Source organism: Narcine bancroftii, chromosome 2 (genome assembly GCF_036971445.1).
Source record: "Narcine bancroftii isolate sNarBan1 chromosome 2, sNarBan1.hap1, whole genome shotgun sequence".
NCBI lineage: Eukaryota > Metazoa > Chordata > Chondrichthyes > Torpediniformes > Narcinidae > Narcine > Narcine bancroftii.
In genome coordinates this window covers 99,791,287-99,809,851 of record NC_091470.1, presented here as the reverse complement: position 1 = coordinate 99,809,851, position 18,565 = coordinate 99,791,287, and the positions used below count along the sequence as shown (strand labels likewise).

At 40.2% G+C, this 18,565-nt stretch overlaps 1 protein-coding gene across 6 annotated transcripts in view; it reads right to left on the bottom strand.

Moving 5' to 3' along the window:
- Positions 1 to 1,160: 1,160 nt before the first annotated feature.
- LOC138753986 (zinc finger MIZ domain-containing protein 1-like) overlaps positions 1,161 to 18,565 on the bottom strand; it is a 196,940-nt gene continuing 179,535 nt past the window's right edge. For all 6 annotated transcript variants that reach the window (XM_069917661.1, XM_069917664.1, XM_069917662.1 and 3 more), the window contains 5 exons: positions 17,841 to 17,909; positions 15,448 to 15,695; positions 14,384 to 14,544; positions 10,375 to 10,620; positions 1,161 to 7,397 (listed from right to left, as the gene is read on the bottom strand). In XM_069917661.1, the coding sequence (XP_069773762.1) occupies positions 7,290 to 7,397; positions 10,375 to 10,620; positions 14,384 to 14,544; positions 15,448 to 15,695; positions 17,841 to 17,909 (832 nt within the window). In that variant the 3' untranslated portion in view covers positions 1,161 to 7,289. The remainder of the gene's footprint in view (positions 7,398 to 10,374; positions 10,621 to 14,383; positions 14,545 to 15,447; positions 15,696 to 17,840; positions 17,910 to 18,565) is intronic.

Here is an 18,565-nt window from a genome sequence, read left to right as displayed (position 1 = left end):
TCTCTCTAAGCATGCTACCGGATCTGAGTTGTTTTTTTCCCCCCATTTTTAAAATTTGAAGCCAAGATGCTCTATTTTAATTTGCAAGTACGGAGATGTAATCATGATGTGGGTCACCATTAAAGAATATTTAAAAAAAGACTTCCATGGAAACAGCCGAGTTATCTAATGCTCAGTAGGTAGCAAAGTGGGGAAATAGAAAAGGGTTGGAGGATGGTTGTGAAATGTAGTGTTGAGCTGCATTTCTACTCTGCTGGAGAACATTGTCAAACCTCATGATAAAGTACCATGAATGGTAAAAGGTGGTAGTGTGGCGGCGCACATCCTCGTGGCGAACCAGCCCCACTTGTATCGCCATGTGGCGGGGCAGCCATGGGGAAATGGCATCGTCAGAGGTTTCTCTCTGACTCCAGCATCCCTTCCAGCGCCCACCCTGGGCAGCGATTATGATGTCACAATGCACCAGGTGACTGAGCTCACGCTGCCCTTGTAGGAGCGCGCTGAATTTGAATAAAAAGTTAACGATCCTCAACGTGGTGGCTGTGTTTCCTCCACTGTTCACACCGCCACAGTGGTTTTTAAAAAATTCACACCACAAGATTCCAGTCTCGCTCTCAGCCTGCGCGACTACACATAGGGAATCTCACTGGCCATGGGCTTAAATAGGATCAGAAAAAAACCAGATGACAGTAGTCTCAACCATGACACCACTATTCCACTAAATTCCGAAGCTTGCATTTTCTGGTGAGTTTTTTTTTTAAAAAATCCATTCATTGCCATAAAAATGGTATCTGGATATTTTAAAAAAAATCTTATAACTGAGTTGTGAACACTTAGATGCTATCGTTTGGTGAATTTTTTTTGTTTTGCTGTTGTGTTATCTTCAGCCTGAAGGCAATTCACTTCAATAATATTTATCTACAAACTATAAGACATAAGGAGGGATATTTTAAAGTTGAAACAGAAGTATGCTCGTTTGTCAGGTGTTTTAATGAAGATGTATTGTTATGTGAATGCACATTTATTAAATATGTAATATCATCTAACGACATACAATTCCTTCACTTAAAAAAAGACAGCAAGATTCCTTTTGCATTGAGTATAGAGGTAAGAAATAAACTTGATACATACAATATACAGACAAATAGAACATTCAGCTGTTGCATGCAGGTCACAATTTTTTTTTACTGTTTCATTTACTGTACAGAAATGCTAAAAGGAAACTTTTTTTACAAAATATGAATTTTACACTTTTCTTTCCATCCTAATTTACAGTACATATAGTAGCACCTTGGAAACCGAGTTGGTGAGTCATGGCCTCACTTACTGAATACACTTGTCAGATCTTTGCTTAACAGCAATTGCTGGTTTACTGTGTCAATACCATATTTGAATTAGTTTAGACAGCTTCTTGTTATTATGCCAGAATACATGCACCTTGTGCCACATTAACTAAATTGTGGTTTATTTGTAAATATTAAAAGTAAATTAATAAAACTTGGGGAAAACAATGAGATGTTGAGACACTGACAGAAAACTGCAAAGGCTATTAAAATATTTCCGATTTATATAGTTGTTTGTAGACTACTTAATATTCCTACTAAGAGCAAAACGCAACTAGATTTAATTTGATGATCTTTTTCTATCTATTTTATAAGATCATGCGTGTACTTTTATTAATGACTATAGATCTAGGGGTACAAACATTGTGACAATTTGTCCTGTGTAACATTCCACATTATTAAGACTGCCATTTAAAGGCGTTGCTTTTGAACTAAAGCAAGATTGAAAAAATATCTTTATCTTATCCTGACCCTGCCTTGCCGATAGGATTCAAAGGTGGAGTGAATCTCAGAACACCCACCTGTTTGTTTGAAAGGCCTCTTTAAAACCTGTCATTAGCTTTGCAAATTAAAAAAAAAATCCACTGGGATTAAGGAAGACTAATCGCAGATTGCTGTGAGGTACAACTAATAGCCCAAGCGTTGAAATTTGCAACAAGGCACGGGATTTCTGCTACAGATTTACTAAAGTATAAAACACTTCACCTATTGGTCACACCGTTTAGTCATTTTAAATAAGTTTTGAAGATAACATTCTATCCCTTCAGGTTTTCCTCTTGCTATAATTTAATTGCAGGATTATTAATTCTTCAGTTCTGAGTAATTTAAATTCTAAAGACAAAACCAAGGGTTAAAACAATTTTTTTTATAATCCCTCGAGAAACTTAAATAGTATATTTTTTTAACGGTTATTTTGTAGATACAATAATGTTGATTTTGAAAGTAATGTAAATTTTAGATTAGTCTTTGGAACTCCGGGCGATGATTTAAGTAAAGGTAGAGTTTCAGGAAAAAGGCATTATTTTCCTTTTTACTTTAATCTCCTGTACTTTAAAATCTGGTTCCATTCACCTTTAACACCTTGTCCGAGTAGCCATTCTTCATGTGAGAAGAGGATGGGAGCTTCAATTTTAAAAAACAGCTTTCTAATAATTGTTTTGAGTGTAAAAATCAAAAAATAGTTTTGCATGAACATAAACTGTAATTTAATTCAGGTGCTGTCATCCGTTAGCAGTTTTTATCAAAAAGTGTAAACCCTTTTTAATTTTTGTATTACATAGACTTCACAACCATTAAACTGTTACTCTGGGTCAGGGACAATCTAAGTTTAAGTTGGCACAGTAGATTGGCTGGAAGTTTTAACGTTTGTATTTAATATTAGTGGAAGGTCCATCTTTCAGCAATATTTGGTTTTGGTATCAGCTAACATTGGTAATCACATGGTGCTCATTATTTGCTTATGAGATAAGGTGCAAGGAAAGTGCAAAACCACTAGCTTGCATCCTCCATTGCTAGATGTCACAGATGATGACGAATTTGATGGTACCATGTTTGTCATCAACTCTCTCAAGATATTTTGACTAAGGTTGAATCGGTTTCAACCAATTTTATTGATTCAAATTACTTCATTGAGTTGGTGCGGGCCTAGAGAACCCTGATATTACTCAGGCTTTTGGGTAGTGCATGAGGAAAAACTTTGTATTGGAATTCAACCCATGTGACAAAGATCTGGGGTTGTGTAATTGATAATGCTCCAAAATCTACCATTGCTCCTAATGTGTCATTCTTTTACATGGTGGCTTATAGGAGATGGCTTTGGTAAAAGTAAAATGATCATTGATACCCATCTGAATTAAGCAGGAGGATTGCAGTCCGTGTAGGTTTATTTTGCATTGTTAATTTGCTGTGTTACAGGTTGTTTGATGATTTACATTTTTATTCCTGATGATCAAGTCCAATTACTTGCGATTTTTATCAGCACTGATTACAAAATGACTGTGGAGAAAGTGAAAAATATTTAACACAATGTGATGCGGAGAATCCAGAACAAATTTCAATTTTTATTTGTGCAAGGTGACTCAGAAATGCTCCACTTTATTCTAAAATCAAAAAAATCTTGTTCCATTCTGACCAATAACTTTGAACCTTCTGATAAGAGGTATGAATGCTTAAAGGAGACCCCAAAGGTATTGTACTCCAGTGAATATGCATTAAAAGTAGATAAAATTGTACCAAAAGGGAACCACTTCCAAAAGATTTTTTAAGCAGGAGTAGGTAATGTGTTTGCTTCAACATTCCAAAGTGTATTCAGAATTCCAACAATTGCTCAATAAATGAGCCATATAGACCTGTATGACAGGCCTGATTCCTTTAATCATCGAGTTAGCTAATTTCACTTGAGGCAACAATGTTATTACAATTACTGACAATTCAAAGCAAAGCGGAAAGAAATACATGTGCTAAAATGCTTTGATTACCATTTAATGCCTCTTAACAATGAAATGTTTATGATTCAGAGGTAAAAATAGATTGAAGCTTGAGTAGTTTTTTTTTGGGGGGGGGAGAGGTGGTGTTGAAACCCACTAACGCTCTTGGAGCCTTGTGTGTTATGAGACTGCTTGAAGAGCGTGATAGTTGGTGACGATGCCCTGGTTGACATTTTCATCTTGGAGAAAGAGGTGGTTTAAAATCACATTCATTCCAAATTGTGATTAAATATAATATGGGTTGAATGCAAAATTAGAGATAAATCTGCACAGGCATGTGGCTTAACTAAGCTTTTCTAGGAATGCTAAAGCAATGTATTTAATTATCAACAATACATCTGAATAGAAACCACCACAGATTATTATATACAGCATTAAGCAGGAGCATGCAAATAAGACAATTGTTCTGTTGTTTTAAAAACTTAATTTCCTTCTATTTTCCATGGATAATTTGGTCAATATTTTTTTAAAGCACTCCAAACTTAAGCAAAGTAATCAAAGGGGAATATTTTGTGTGTATAAAAACCATAATTTTTTTTACTGGCACTTGGGTTGTTATTTTCTTATCAAGTATCGTTCTACTGAAAACACTGGTGTGTTTTATCTGCACACAGCATTTAGTGCAAGTTCTACAGTCAGTCACATGCTGGAAACCATGTTCAGCACAAGAGTTTCTTTGTGGTCACATTTATGCAAGTTATTGTGGCACATTCTTTCCATTTATATAAACTACTACTACGATAGCATAGTAAAAAAAAACTGTGATAAAAGTTGATAATTATGATCTAACTGCTTATTAGCTATAGAATTAGTAATGAAAATGTACTTTGTCAGTATTATTGATAGGTTTCATTCCTTAGTACCTGTAGCATCATTTCCCAAGTCTACTTTGAAAACACTGTGAATACAGTCAGTAGGAGTCTAAACATTTGAAAATGAGGTGGATCAGGTGTGTACAGAGAAAAGACAGGCAGGCCATAGCCCTAGGAAGGAAGAAGTGGAAGACTTAACCTGGTACACACATTTAAGGTTTCTTTGAGAATTTACACATTTTGGAAGACTGGAAAGGGAAGACTGCTGTTTCAGGTTTGGCATAATGTGAAAATATTTTAAAATACAATTACCAAAGATCTCGGGGAAGATAAAATAGAAGCAGCCCACTTGAATTTTCTGAAGATTTTAACAATCCCAGGAGTTCTTTAAAGAAATATATGGGGGAAATAGAGAATTTTATATAAAATGGAACTTTCAAAAATCTTGTATATCATATTGCAGACAATTGGCAAAGAAGGACTAGTATGCAGCAGGGGAGGGTGGAGGCGAGAAATTCTAGACTGGATAAAAATGTTAAGAATGGAGAAGGAATTAAATGGTGACAGAAAATAGAAGGTGGTATATCACCAAGACTCTTCCTTCCATCGAATACATCAATGTCAAGCTGACTTCACTCTAAATAGAATATAATTACTTTAATTGCAAGAAAACAGACTGATAGTTCAGGAGTGAGAAATGTTCTGAATACTATATAATGTGACAATATTTAGAAAATAAAATTACCGAATAGCTAGTGAATAAGGCTATTTGAAAGCTGACCATTATATCAATTCCATAAAATTTGTAACATGTAATCATGAACTTGTTGGCATCGCGTTCCATTTTGACTTCCATACCATAGGAAGGATAAATCTGTAGAGGCAGTGAGAAGGTTGAATGCAAAATTACGAGGATTTTGCATCTGATTGGTGCTTGGAGCATTAAAGGGATCGTTCAGTAGAAGGGTTTAAAATCAGAACGTCTCTGAACACTGTTTACACTAGTTGAACCACCAAGACAAGATACAAGATTTTTAAATTAGATTGCGGAATGCTCTTGTTTAAATGTAGACTATGCCAATAATTCTAAAAGAGTTGGGTAGATAACTGAACAAAATTGGAAAACTGGTGTATGGAAGCAGGATAGGCTCATTGGAATGAGGACTGATGTTTAATTCTGACTTCCGAGTTTCAATACTCTATTTGATTTTTAAACTTTACTAATTTCTAATTGTATTTCATTTTTAAAAAGGAACAATCCCACTGTTCCAGTGCTGTGGAAGCAAGACCTTTAAATAGTGTAAATCCTAACAGGAAACAATAGTTAACAAATAAAAAGATATAGAAATTAAACAATGAGCTTTATTGACTTACAAATTTCAATACAACCCTAGATAATCCTAATAAAGGAGATAGATTCAATAAACTTAAACCCAATCCTAAACAATACTGATTTACATATCTCAACTGTCTTAAATAGTCCAAAGACGTATGCTGGAACTGGTGTGGCTCAGAATTAAAAGGATATTACAATTTCTAACCCCTTCTCTTTTCCCATCACCCACCCTCAAAATGTGTGTGTGTGTGTGTGTGTGTGTGTGTGTGTAAGGTTAACTTCACTGATATTAGTATTAAAATCAATAATCATCATTTGGCTCTGCTCAATTGTTTTGCCAATTACACAGTATTTTTAGATTTATATTTAAAAAAAACCCTGGTGCCACATGGTCTTGGAACAAAAGCCACAGCTTGTAGAACAGCATTGGTGTGTTCAGATAAGTTTACATTAAGAATATGGAATGCTTTTTAAAAAAATGAAAAACAGTGAAAGGGTTAGGGCAATCAAATGGAATAATAACACAGAACTGTCATTTGTATTCTTTGCACTTGTCTTATATTACACTGAAATGATGCCCAACATCTTTATCACAGGTTGCAAAATGCAGGCAGTGATACTGTTTCATTACAGTGTCGAAGAAATCCACTTTCGCCTCAGTGCTGTAGTGTTCCTACCTTGGTCACTAAGAATAGTTTGTGCTTTTATTTTGAACTTTTTTTTTTTGCATTTTCTTCAGTGATTTTTGAAGTTATAGTTAATGAGTCCCCATCCATATCTTCCTTATGGATGGAACATTAGGGTTTCAGGAAAGTCACTGGAACGGATAGGGGCCTTTTGAGTTTTTTTTCCAGTTTCTTCTCCGTGAAAGGCCGTTGATTCCTAGGATGTCACATCCTATTATCAATAGTCAACATAGAGAATACTCCAAAGATTACCAAGTTGAATAACAAACCTATAATTATTGGTTCAAGGCAAATAGCTGCATTGAAATCTTTCCCATCTTTTGCCTTTGAATGCCTTGAAATCCAGGCAAGATTTGTGGCTTTAATAGCAGAAGATCCCTGCTGATTCTTTGACCACAATTGGTAGTAATTAGAGATTCACAAGTAGCTGGTTTCTTCTAGCTTTTCAAATGTAGGGTTGATGGCATTTTTACAATGGATTGCGGAGAATCGCCTACCGGTACCATTCACAGAGACATCCATGAATAGGTTTCCACTGTGCCTTGCACTGTTAAGGCAGTGTGGAGTCTCAAATGAGCTTCAGAAGATGAAGCTGGAGTTACCATTGGGAATTAAAAGGAAGAATTTTAGTTGTTCTCAAACAAAGAGAGAAGGTCATCATTGCTGTTGTTTGGCATGTCTGGAGGTCCCAGATAGGAAAGTAGCTCATCTGGGTTTGTAATTTCTGGAAGAAGCTGGGAAAGAAAGACAGACAACAATCAGTTTTCTTTTTGTGGCAATTTAAACTCTGATTTAGAAACGATTCAAAGTTATTAACAAAAAATATTAACATTTGTGCTTTAGCCTTGCAGAAAGCACTACTCACAGCTCTAATTGGGTGGGGGGTGGGGGGGGGGGGGAAGGACTACATTTAATTGCAAAAATAAAAAATCTGCTGGAGGAACTCAGTGGGTACAGCAGCATCAATGCATGAAAATGAATTGTCACTGTTTTGTGATCGAACTCTTCATCAAAACGCATTTTTGTTTCTGACCGGCCTCCTCCCTCACTGTTTTTGGAACACTGACTACATTAGCGCTGCATTTTGTGTTAGTTTAGGACTTGACAATGCTGCCAGTTTCTAACCACCTTCACGGTCTACCTCTTGCCTTTCCTTTCTTTTTCTGAATTTCTCCATTTCAGGATGGGCCAGTCATGAACATTCCTTACAACTTCACAGACTTCCTTCCGCATCTACTTGGACCATTTCTTTCCACCCCAGATCCTTCATTTCTGTCGCATTCTCACCTCTGAACTTCTTCAACCTTAGTTTCAACTCTACCATTATGGACAGAACTTGAACATATTTAATCTATTTCCTGCATCTCGACCTTGGCTCCCTCCTGGAAAGTGCAAGAACAGATCCCTGTTCCTACCAGCGTCTGCATTTCAACAGATTAAGATTCCACCATCAGACACCATTTCTTTCCTTTTCAGTATTTCAAAAGGGATCGTTCTCGTCACGATTCCTTGGTCAGCTCTCTTCACAATTCCCTGGACCAATACTCCTGTCTTATGGCCATCCCTGTCCTTTGTATCTGCTTTGCTTCTCACCATCCAGGGGTTGGAACTGTTCCTCCAGGTGAAGTAGCGAGTCACTTGAACCAGTATCCTGCATTTGGTGTTCACAATGCCTCCTCTACATTGAAGAAGCCATGCATTAATTTGTAGTGCACGTGTGTTCTGCCCACCACCAAGTGACACAGACCTTCTGTTTATCTTCTTCTGTTTAATTCACCATCTCATCCTCTCACCTGTCTTTTTGGACTATTTCAGAGGACCAAAGTAAACTTCAGGAATACCACCTATCTCGACGGTGTATTGAATACTGCAACTTTAGGTTCAAAGATTAAATGCATGACATCACATACAACCCTGAGATTCGTTTTCCAGTAGGCCGGGCAGAATTTCTGTTTATCGGTACTGCAAGAAATGTAAAATGTGCTGTTCTCCAACAGCAACATTCTATATATATTTTCATGATGGTGGGGAGGGTTTTATCTTTGATGTACTGGGTTGTGTCCCCTATCTTTTGCAGGACTTTCCACTCCGTTACTCGCTCTTTCTTTCTCATCATTTTAGCTCAGGATTTTTTTTTGTCAATTCATATAATTGGATCTTCTACTATGCCCCACAGCTTTGCTTTAACAATACATTACAAACAAAGGTTTAACTTGATTCCTAATGCTACATTAAATCATGGCCTCGCTCATCAGGGCCCCACCTTGTCTGCTTCTGAAAGCAAACTGGTTTATATTTTTCCAATAATGTGAAGTGTCCTAAACCTGAAACCTTAACACTTTCCTTTTCTGCCTGCTGAGTATTTCCAACATTTTGTCTGGTCGAGACAGTACAGACCACTAGTTTCAACAGAATACATTTCTAGGACTGGAGAAAACCAGTTTTCATGATTAACAATCTTGCAGTGCTTTGTTGTCTGACTTACTGAGCATTTTAATTTACTTTTATTCCTGTTGAAAGCTTCAGTGTTATTTTGGGGGTTGGAGCAGGCTGCAAACAGGTGTAGCGGGCTCACAGCGCAGTATCGCGAACCGTTGCTGGCATGGTTCTTTGGCGGGCGCGCTGAGCCGTAGGACAGACATCTGGGTACTCACCCGGCTAATGGACTGCATGTGTGTGGTGCTGTGTGCCGAGTAATGGCACATTGGCCTTCTGGGCCTCCTGTCAAAAGGCGTGGGGCTCTCACTGTGTTTAATTTAAACCTGCCAGTCCCATGGATTGGCACCAAACTCAAAGTGATGTCACCACCCCGTCCCGTGGAGCCCGGGATGTGAGGGATATAAAAGAAGCCTGTAAAGTCCAAATAAACAGTCTTGTGTTGACTAACCTTGGTGTATGTGTATTGCTTTAGTAGCTCTACCAAAGTAGTCGCTACACAGTCACAGTTCACAACTTTTCCAGACAGCCTGGCCCCTGAGTCCAAACCATAAACAGAGTTAATGCTCTCAATTAAAACCCAGAACAATGGATTGTTTACCCAAGAAAAGACATCTGGTAGAAAGAGAGACATGATCATGAATCATGTATTTAGGACATTGAAACTGATCAAGCAGTTGGAATGGCTCTGTAAGAAGGACACTTCTGCTTTTTCTCTTTGTCGGGGAAATCAGTGAATCACTGTGACCATTTTAATGATCGGTCTTTGGAAGCATTGTGGAAGTTGCACATTTCGTTTTTCCCTAAACAAGGAAGAGAGGAGTATGACGATCATTTGTATGGAAGAACACTTCTCTGGAAGCAACTCGACAAGGATTCACGCATTTTGAGCAGTCTGATCACTCAGTGTTTCATGTACTTCATTATTACTTCTGAGCATCAGTGTAAAGATTCTGGGTTTCCACACAGGATTTCTAAGACTAAACTTTGAATTGACTTTCCAGAATTGTTCCTAAGCTGTAATGGTTTGGGTAGCGCGCACGTATATTTGCACATAGTTGGGGTTAAGTTTAGATTTAAGTAAGATATTATATTAGTGATTATTAATAAAAATATTGTTTTTAAAAAAAATAACATCTTGATGAACTTCTATTGCTGTGGGTCTATGATGTTACACTCCTATTGAAGGAATAATCCTGTGGCGAATGTGTTATTTGCATAAAGGAAGCTTCAAACAGTGAATGAAAAGATACCTGCAAAATGAATCACACTTACTTCCAGAGAAGGCTCTGGAACATCAGCTGCTCCCTGACCACCTGGCTGCCCTTCCATCACCGAAGAAGGGTTGAAGGTTAATTCACCATGTGAATGGACGCTGGAGCCAGTCTGCTGGAGCTGCCGTGGGTGCTGGGACGGGGTTCTATGGTGCAGTGGTTGCCCTGACTGGTTACCAAGGTGGGGCGCATGAACTCCTTGCTGCATAGTAGGGTGGGACTGCTCTATTGTTGCAGAATGAGGAATCTGTGGAGAAAAGAGGGGAAAAAAAATGAAATCAAAATAATGGGAAGACCACAGATATTCAAACTTTTCAGATATTTTAAAGGACAGTGGTAGAAATTGGATAAGGAACAAATGTAATTTGGTCCATATTTGGTGCCCCAGAGAAAAAGTTTTAGACCAGGTTGTAAATGCTTGTGTGCTTTTAGTCGGGAAATGTTTCTGTTCATGACAACAGGCCTTCCAATCTTTTAAAAGAACTCTCGATGGCAACAGTAGGTATGATGTCTCCTGCAGATGAGAGGGGCAGTGCCTTGTTTGACATGCAAGAACAAGATAAAAAATGACTATTGGGAGGTGCTAGAGACTGTCATTGGGGCTTGTAAGAGACGATAAACATCCCAACTTCAAGGGGTCACGGGAACAATTCCTTCTTGCCAGGTATGTCCATTTGAGAGCTGCATCATAAAGTACACTTAAGTGCACCAAATTTAAAACCGTCATAGATTTACAATGAAACTATTTATTCCAAGTCTGAATCAGAATTTATTGTCCTGAACCTATCACGAAATTTGTTATTTACAGCAGTATCAGAGGGCAAACATTTACATAAAACCACCTTCCAAAACAAATAAAAAATAGTGCAAGAAAAAGACAAAGTAAGGCGGTGACTGTGATTTACTGTTTATTCAGGAATCTGATGGCAGAGGGGTAAGAAGTAAGCCTTGTGCCGCTGAGTGCTCATCTTCAGGCCCATGTACCTCTTTTCCTCAATGGTAGCAGAGTGAAGAGGGCATGGCCTGGGTGGTGGGAGGCCCTGGAGGATAGAGGCTGCTTTCTTAAGACACCTGAGCGTTGGCACTTCCATACCAGACAGTGATGCAAACTAGCCAGAATGCTCTCCACCAAATTCACCTCAAACTCTTCACAAAGTATCAGCGAAGTCAAAGGATCAACTGAAGGGATGGAGACGAGCAGGTTGGGAGAAGATACTCTTCTGCACAACACAACAGTAAGGGAATTGGGGTCACACAACCAAACTTGATGTTACAGCTGGGGGGGATTCCTAATTTCTTTGGTGTGCATGGGTATCATTTTCCCACCTTTCTTTGATCCATTTTCTTTTTGTCACTGGAGGGAACCTGATTCTAACTGACCACAACCTCAATTGCTAGTGTAACCACAGGCACACAAGGAGGAAGAGCATTAGCACCGACGAGTGGAGAACAAGGAGATGACAGTCAACTGATATACTAATTGAACTTGGTAACTAAACCTTCCTTTGTACAATTATTGGTATATCAGAAAAATGTACAAATTCTGCTGCCACCTGGAATTGTATTGTGACTATGTAAGAACAATAGATTGAAGTCTGCAGAAGCATAGATGTATTATTTGTGACCATCTTCTGAGTGAGATCTGTCCCATTTCAAAATTGAAAATGTCACCCCACTATTCAAGTGGGGGGTGGGAGGGGGAAAAGGAGAGAAGAGGCAACAGAAAGAAAATTGTAGACTAGTTAGCCTAACATCAGTGGTTGTGATTTGCAAGATGTTGGAGTCGATCATAAAGGATGACGTTCTGGAATTCTCGGAGACACATGACAGGATAGGGCAAACCCAGCATTGTTTCCTTAATGGAAAATATTGCCTGAATAACCTATTGGAGGCGTGACAAACATACTGGATAGGCGGTGTTGTGTATTTGAATTTTCAGAAGGCATTTGACAAGGTGCCACACATGAGGCTACTGAATAAGATCACATGGTATAACAGGAAACATACTAGCATGGGTAGAGGATTGGCTGAGTGGCAGGAAGTACAGAGTTGGAATACAGGGATCATATTCTGATTGGCTGCCAACTGCTAGCGTGTTCCACAGGGGTATTTTACTTATTTGGATTATGCAATGAATGGCTTTGTGACCACATTTGTGGTTGATATGAAAGTAGGTGGAGGAACAGATAGTGTAGAGGAAACACAGAGGCTGCAGAAGGACTTAAACAGATTAGGAGAATGAGCAGAGAAGTGGCAAATGAAATATAAGGCCAGAAAGTGTTCAATCATGCACTTTGGTAGAAGAAAAATTAGCAGACTACTTTTTAAGTGGGGAGAAAATTGAAAATCCCAAGATTCAAAGGGACTTGGGTGACCTCGTGCAGGATAGCCTGAACGTAAACTTGAAGGTCAAGACAGCGGAGAAGTTGCCAAATGCAACGCTGGCATTCATTTTGAGGAGGAATAGAATACAAGAGCAGGGATGTGATGTTGAGGCTTTATAAGGCCCTGGTGAGACCTCACTTGGAGTATTGTGAGCAGTTTTGGGCTCCTCATTTAAGAAAGGATGTGTTGACGTTGGAGTGGATTCAAAGAAGGTTCATTAGGATGACTCTGGGAATGAAAGGGTCATCATATGAGGAGCATTTGACATCTATTGGCCTGTATTAATTGGAATTTATAGGAATGAGGGGGAATCTTATTGAAGGTAAAATCTTACCCCTGATGTCTCCCCTAAACTAACCTCCCATAACTTTATGCCTATGTCCTCTGGTGTTTGCCATTCCTGCCCTAGGAAATGGTTGCTGGCTGTCCACCCTATCTATGCCAGTGTCCACCAGGAACGTGCCCGAAGTGCTTGTCCCAGACAAGTTACGGTGGCCAGCCATTAGCGACGGCTGGCCATGGCATTTCCCAGAAATGCACATGGAGGTCAGCAATGGCGCACTCTGGAATCCCACTGCTGATTGTATAAACACTAAGAATCTGTGCTGGTGTTGTCCCTCGAATGTTCGAGGGTGCGTACGGCCTCACTGCTGGGGTACATGGAGCCTGGGCCTTTGGGCGTGACGTAGCCCTAATCTTAACAGGGCATCCGCCCTGTTGCTTTGCATGCCACAGGACGTTTGCATGGGCGGCCACCCTGCGGGGGTTGTTGAAATCCTTGTCTAGAAAAATTTGTTCAAAGAGCAGACAGGTCTTATGCCCGTCTGCCATGCGCGGTCACCTAGGTCGTCCATGGGCAGGAGCTGTGTGGCTCATTTGCAGCGGGAGAGACCGAATGACTGGAGGAGGGCTTTAAGCGCCTCGTACTTATTGTTAGCTGGTGGCTGACGCAAGAAATCGATCACACAACCCGCATCTCCTGCTCGAGGGTGCTCACCACCTAATAGTACTTGTTGGTGTCTGCAACTATCTGCCTGATTTGGAACTGTGCCTCAACTTGTTCAAACCAGACCGCTGGCCGAATCGTCCAAAAGGAAGGTAGCTTGAGGGAGACTGCACTTTGTGAGACCGCGTTGTCCATGCCGGGTCAAAAATCCATTGGGCCTGTCGGTGTCACCAATGTAGTTGCGCTGTGTCGCAGTGAGAGAAAGAAGTCTGACTCGAGTGGCGTCCAGTCGGAAAACTGTTTACTTATTCACATTCAAGCATTTTAAACATTCCTCCCAGGAAATCCCGCGCGGGGCGGAAATAACATTACCTTCTGGCCCGGAGCCAGAGTCTTCCTGGTTGCTGAGGTCAGCGATTCACCCATGACTTTGAGTTGTTCGAATTGTGCTTAGGCAAGCCACCACACAAGGCTATTTTTTGTCAGCTTTTTACAATTGTATTAAGAATAATATATTCCACAATGATATGAACATGATTTGATATTTTTAAAAAGTGGTCAAAATACTGGATGAAACTGCAATGAATTATGGTTTCTTTTGTGTTCTTTTGCTCAGCTTCCTCAGTAATTTCCAAGAACACAGCATTGATGCAAGAGACACAGAGGTGCAAAGACTTACCTGATCTGGCATTGCGTGCCCAAGAGGTTTGTCGGGAGTCATATTTGGGATGTCTGATGGGTAGGTCAGCGGTGGCCCATGCATAAACTCATTAATTGATGTGTTGTTAGTATTGCCATGGGGAAAATCAGGGAAGTTCCCTTGCCCAGAATAAACAGAATCTGTTGAAAATAAAGAAGCAGTTTTGACACTAGTTCTTAGTGCAACATATATTGTACTACAGGGTGGGAACAGATAACCAAATACACCTTATTAACATCAATCCTTATTAAACATCCTGCCATAAATATGGATGCTGCAAATCAGTATTTCAAATGTATTACACAGATCATTCTGCCCATATATCACACACTGACAAAGCGTTTACAGTTTAGATGAACATCAGGGACAGCAGGAAACCTAACAATTTCTGAGCTGCAAGCTCCTCTGCAGTGTCCCTTGATTGACAGGAAGTCAAGCCTGTCAACGAGGCTGGCTTCCAAATGGGGAGCTGCTTTTTAAAAAAAAAAGTAAACATGTATCCGGTGACATTAAAACTTGGCGTTAAAGTAAACGTGGGCCTCTGGATAGGAATTCCTCCCCACCCCACTTGGAATTCCTGTCCCAGGAAATACCAGGGTCCTGTGCAGGATGTTGGATTCCTAGCACAGCCGCTGTACCCATCGATGGCTTTTGAACGTTATCTTCTTCAAATGCAACTCCCTCCAGACAACCAAAAGGATGTTTCCAACTCTGAAACACAGGAGCTGAAGTAGCTGGATTCTTTAGCAAACCAAGGAGAACCACGGATATAGCAGTTGGATTAGATGGAGGCCATTGCAGGGCAATGCTGGAAGGCATAATCTGAAGTGTGAGGTATTTCACTGACATGGCACATCTCCTAGTCTAGCATTGCTGCTTTGTCTCAAGAGTACTCAACAACAGGTGAATGGGGATGGAGTGAGCTGTTGCAGTGCTCTGAAAGGAGTGTTGGATGTGCCCTGAACCTATAAGTCCCATTGTGGACCAAGGAGGTAACCAACCATCTTTCTAAAAAGATCAGGAGTGGCCACTATAATACTTACTCTGATGAGCGTAGTCACTGTTATTGTTGCCCCCTGGTGGTAGTGGTAGGGATGGATAGGGAGAGGTTCCCGGACCGAGGGCAGCAATCATCTCCATGACATTGGGCATGATCATCTGACTGGGGCTCATAGTCTTGCACCTTTTGGCTATTGGGCCATCTGGGTCATCTTTTATGTGGATGTCCGACTTCACTGGTACTGGTCTCCAGCTACATGTAGGGTCAATGGTAACTTCTTCAAACTCAGTGCTAGGAAAATTAAGCAGAAAGTATTCTTATCCAAGTGATTTCAGGTTTCACTGTATCAAGTCCAGTTTATTGTCATCTGATTGCACAAGGTAAAACCTGACAAAACAGCATTCACAGGCCCTCAGTACAAAACACGCAGACACACAACCTGACATAACACACATAAAGACAGACAATACATATGCAGGATGTATTCATATAAATAAATATTGTTTCATGCAAGATGAGAGTCTTGGATGGTGAGAAGAAGCTGTTCCTCAGCCTGGTGGTTCTGTCTCTGACCCTCCTGGATCTCTTCCCCGACGGGAGCAGCTGAAAGACGCTGTGTGCAGGGTGGAAAAGGTTCTCAATGATTTGAGGCAACCTCTTTCAGAAAATGATCCTGGTAGATCATGTCAATGGGGGGAGGGAGACCCCAGCGATCCTCTCTGCCACTCTTACGGTTAGGTGGGTTGACCTCCAACTCAGTTCTCTGCAATAACTGCCACACTGAGATTGCAGCCAGCCGAGATGCTCTCAGTAGAGCTCCTGTAGAAGGTTGACATAATGCTTCTAACTTAAGAAGCTCCTTGAAGTCTACATTTTTCCCCCAAACTTTTGGTCATCAATTCTAATGGGATTTTCTGCAGCTCCATGCCAAATTGTCAAAATTTTCTTTGGAGCTTTTTTGGAACATAGGTACTCGGCGACTTGCATCCGTCAGCACATAACGACTGAATTTTTAAAAAATATAAGAAAAAATATCAAATTTACACTGTTTATGTTGTATTTGACAAACTATAAATAGGGATACAGGGCGTGTAAGAGCCAAAATGTGCGCATTTATCTTGTTAGTCAATGTCCCAGGGTCCGTAGGCTGAGCACGGTCATCTTAATTTCTGTGCGCGGGTCTTCAGTTGGTGCATGCGCGGTTGGTTTGCGTATTTCAGTTGGCGCATATGCAAGAGTTAAGGGCGCGGCAGTCGACTGAAGACTTGCGCAAGCGCACAGGAATCAAGATGGCCGTGCCCAGCCTACGGACCTTGGGACGTTGACTAACCAAGTAAGAACACACATTTTGGCTCTTACATGCCCTATATCCCTGTTATACTTTGTCAAATACAACATTTGATTAAAAAGATTACTTTAAAACTTTGGTACTCCATGCAAGCGGGCAAAACTCCGACTTGCGTCCATTTTGAGATACAACTGATCTTTCAGTCCCAATTATGGCTGTAAGCCAGGTAGTATCTCCTGTACTTAATATTAAAGGACCTGTATAAGTACGTATTATTGCTGCGGCTGTTGCATTTGCATAATAAGATCTTAAAAGCCTTTCCCTAATCTTTGAGCTAATTAAAAGTCAACCAGGGTTTTATCTCCCAGAGAATCCAGTCCACCGTTCACAGCTTGTTAAAGCTCAACGTAGGGGCTGATTTTATGGACAATGACCGTTTAAACAGATTGCATTACAAAGGTGTTATGCAAAAGGCTGGATCAGAAATTGTGGAAATGCATCATTGCTAAATGCATCATTTATCAGATTTTTATATTTATCCAGTAAAATCGCAGCCCAATGAGAGACTCAGGGTCAGCATCAGAACGTCTAATTGGGGGGGGGGCATTAGGGTAACTGGGGTGGGGGCCCGCAGTCCGACGTTCGAAAACTCGCTCAGCCAGAAAGAGGGGGGGGGGGGTGGGGGTGAAGAGAAGTTGGCGGTGGTGCCTATCTGTCATGAACCACCTCTGTGTGCCACCGTCACACTTCTCCCTCCCTCTGATGTAACAAATGCAGAGACTAGCGACGCTAGTGCTGCGGGGTGGGGGGCAATGCCGCAAATGTCCCCCCACCTCCCTTGGCGCCAGATGTGGATAAAATCAATTCTGCCCTTGTCTCAATTTAAAATGTTTTCCATTTGATCAGTCATTGCTAAGCGTACAATAGGAAGAAATATCTTCACCCCCTGATCAGCACATTTAAGGCTGATTGTTGATTGAGCAATTTGGAGATTGAAGTTTTAGTTAATAAACTGACTCATGAGAAATACACTGCAAAATGCAAGTTTAAGAGACCATAAAAGCTCATCCATTGTTTCTTTCTGGCCTCGCAGGAAATTTAAAACAAAAGGAACTCTGTCGGAGCTACAAACAAAAAAATGAACTTACTTTTGAATGGCTGCCAAGATGCCCCACATATACTGGTCAACTTCCAGCCCCTCCAACAGTGCTGTTTTGCTGTGAAAAGCAAAGACAAACGTTAATGAAACAGTGCATCTCTAACTCGTATGTTTTGGTCATGCCCTATGCTGGAGAGGTATTGGATAGATATTTTTAAGACTGTCAGCTAGACTGGATAATCAGTTTACAACCTATCCCATTGACTGCTCTTTTCGGAATTCCAGAAGTGGGACGAGTTCCCTCTTCCACCTATCAGGTTGTAGCCTTTTCTACATTGTTGCCAAGAAGAGTGATCTTATTTAAATGGAAAGATTCTAATCCACCTACTTTGACTCAGTGGTGCTCTCAAATTATGTCACGTTTAAGTTTAGAGAAAGTTGATTTGATACTTCTGTTAAATTTGAAGAAACTTGGCGACCTTTTATAAATTACTTCCACGTCTTCCCTTCCAGTCTATATTTTATTTCTTTTTCTATTTGATGGTGAGGACCAGACAATTCATTTTTATTAATAAATTCTCAGGATAGGCTGCCCAGTCTTTTTCTTTCTTAGATTAGGTGGGGTTTTGTATAAAATAGTTTCTTTTTTTTTGGGGGGGAAGATTTCAGTTTGAGATAAGAACATATTCATTAACTGTGATGTAATATAATACGTTATATCATATGATGACCCTACATGCAGCTGGAGACCAGTACCAGTGAAGTCGGACATCC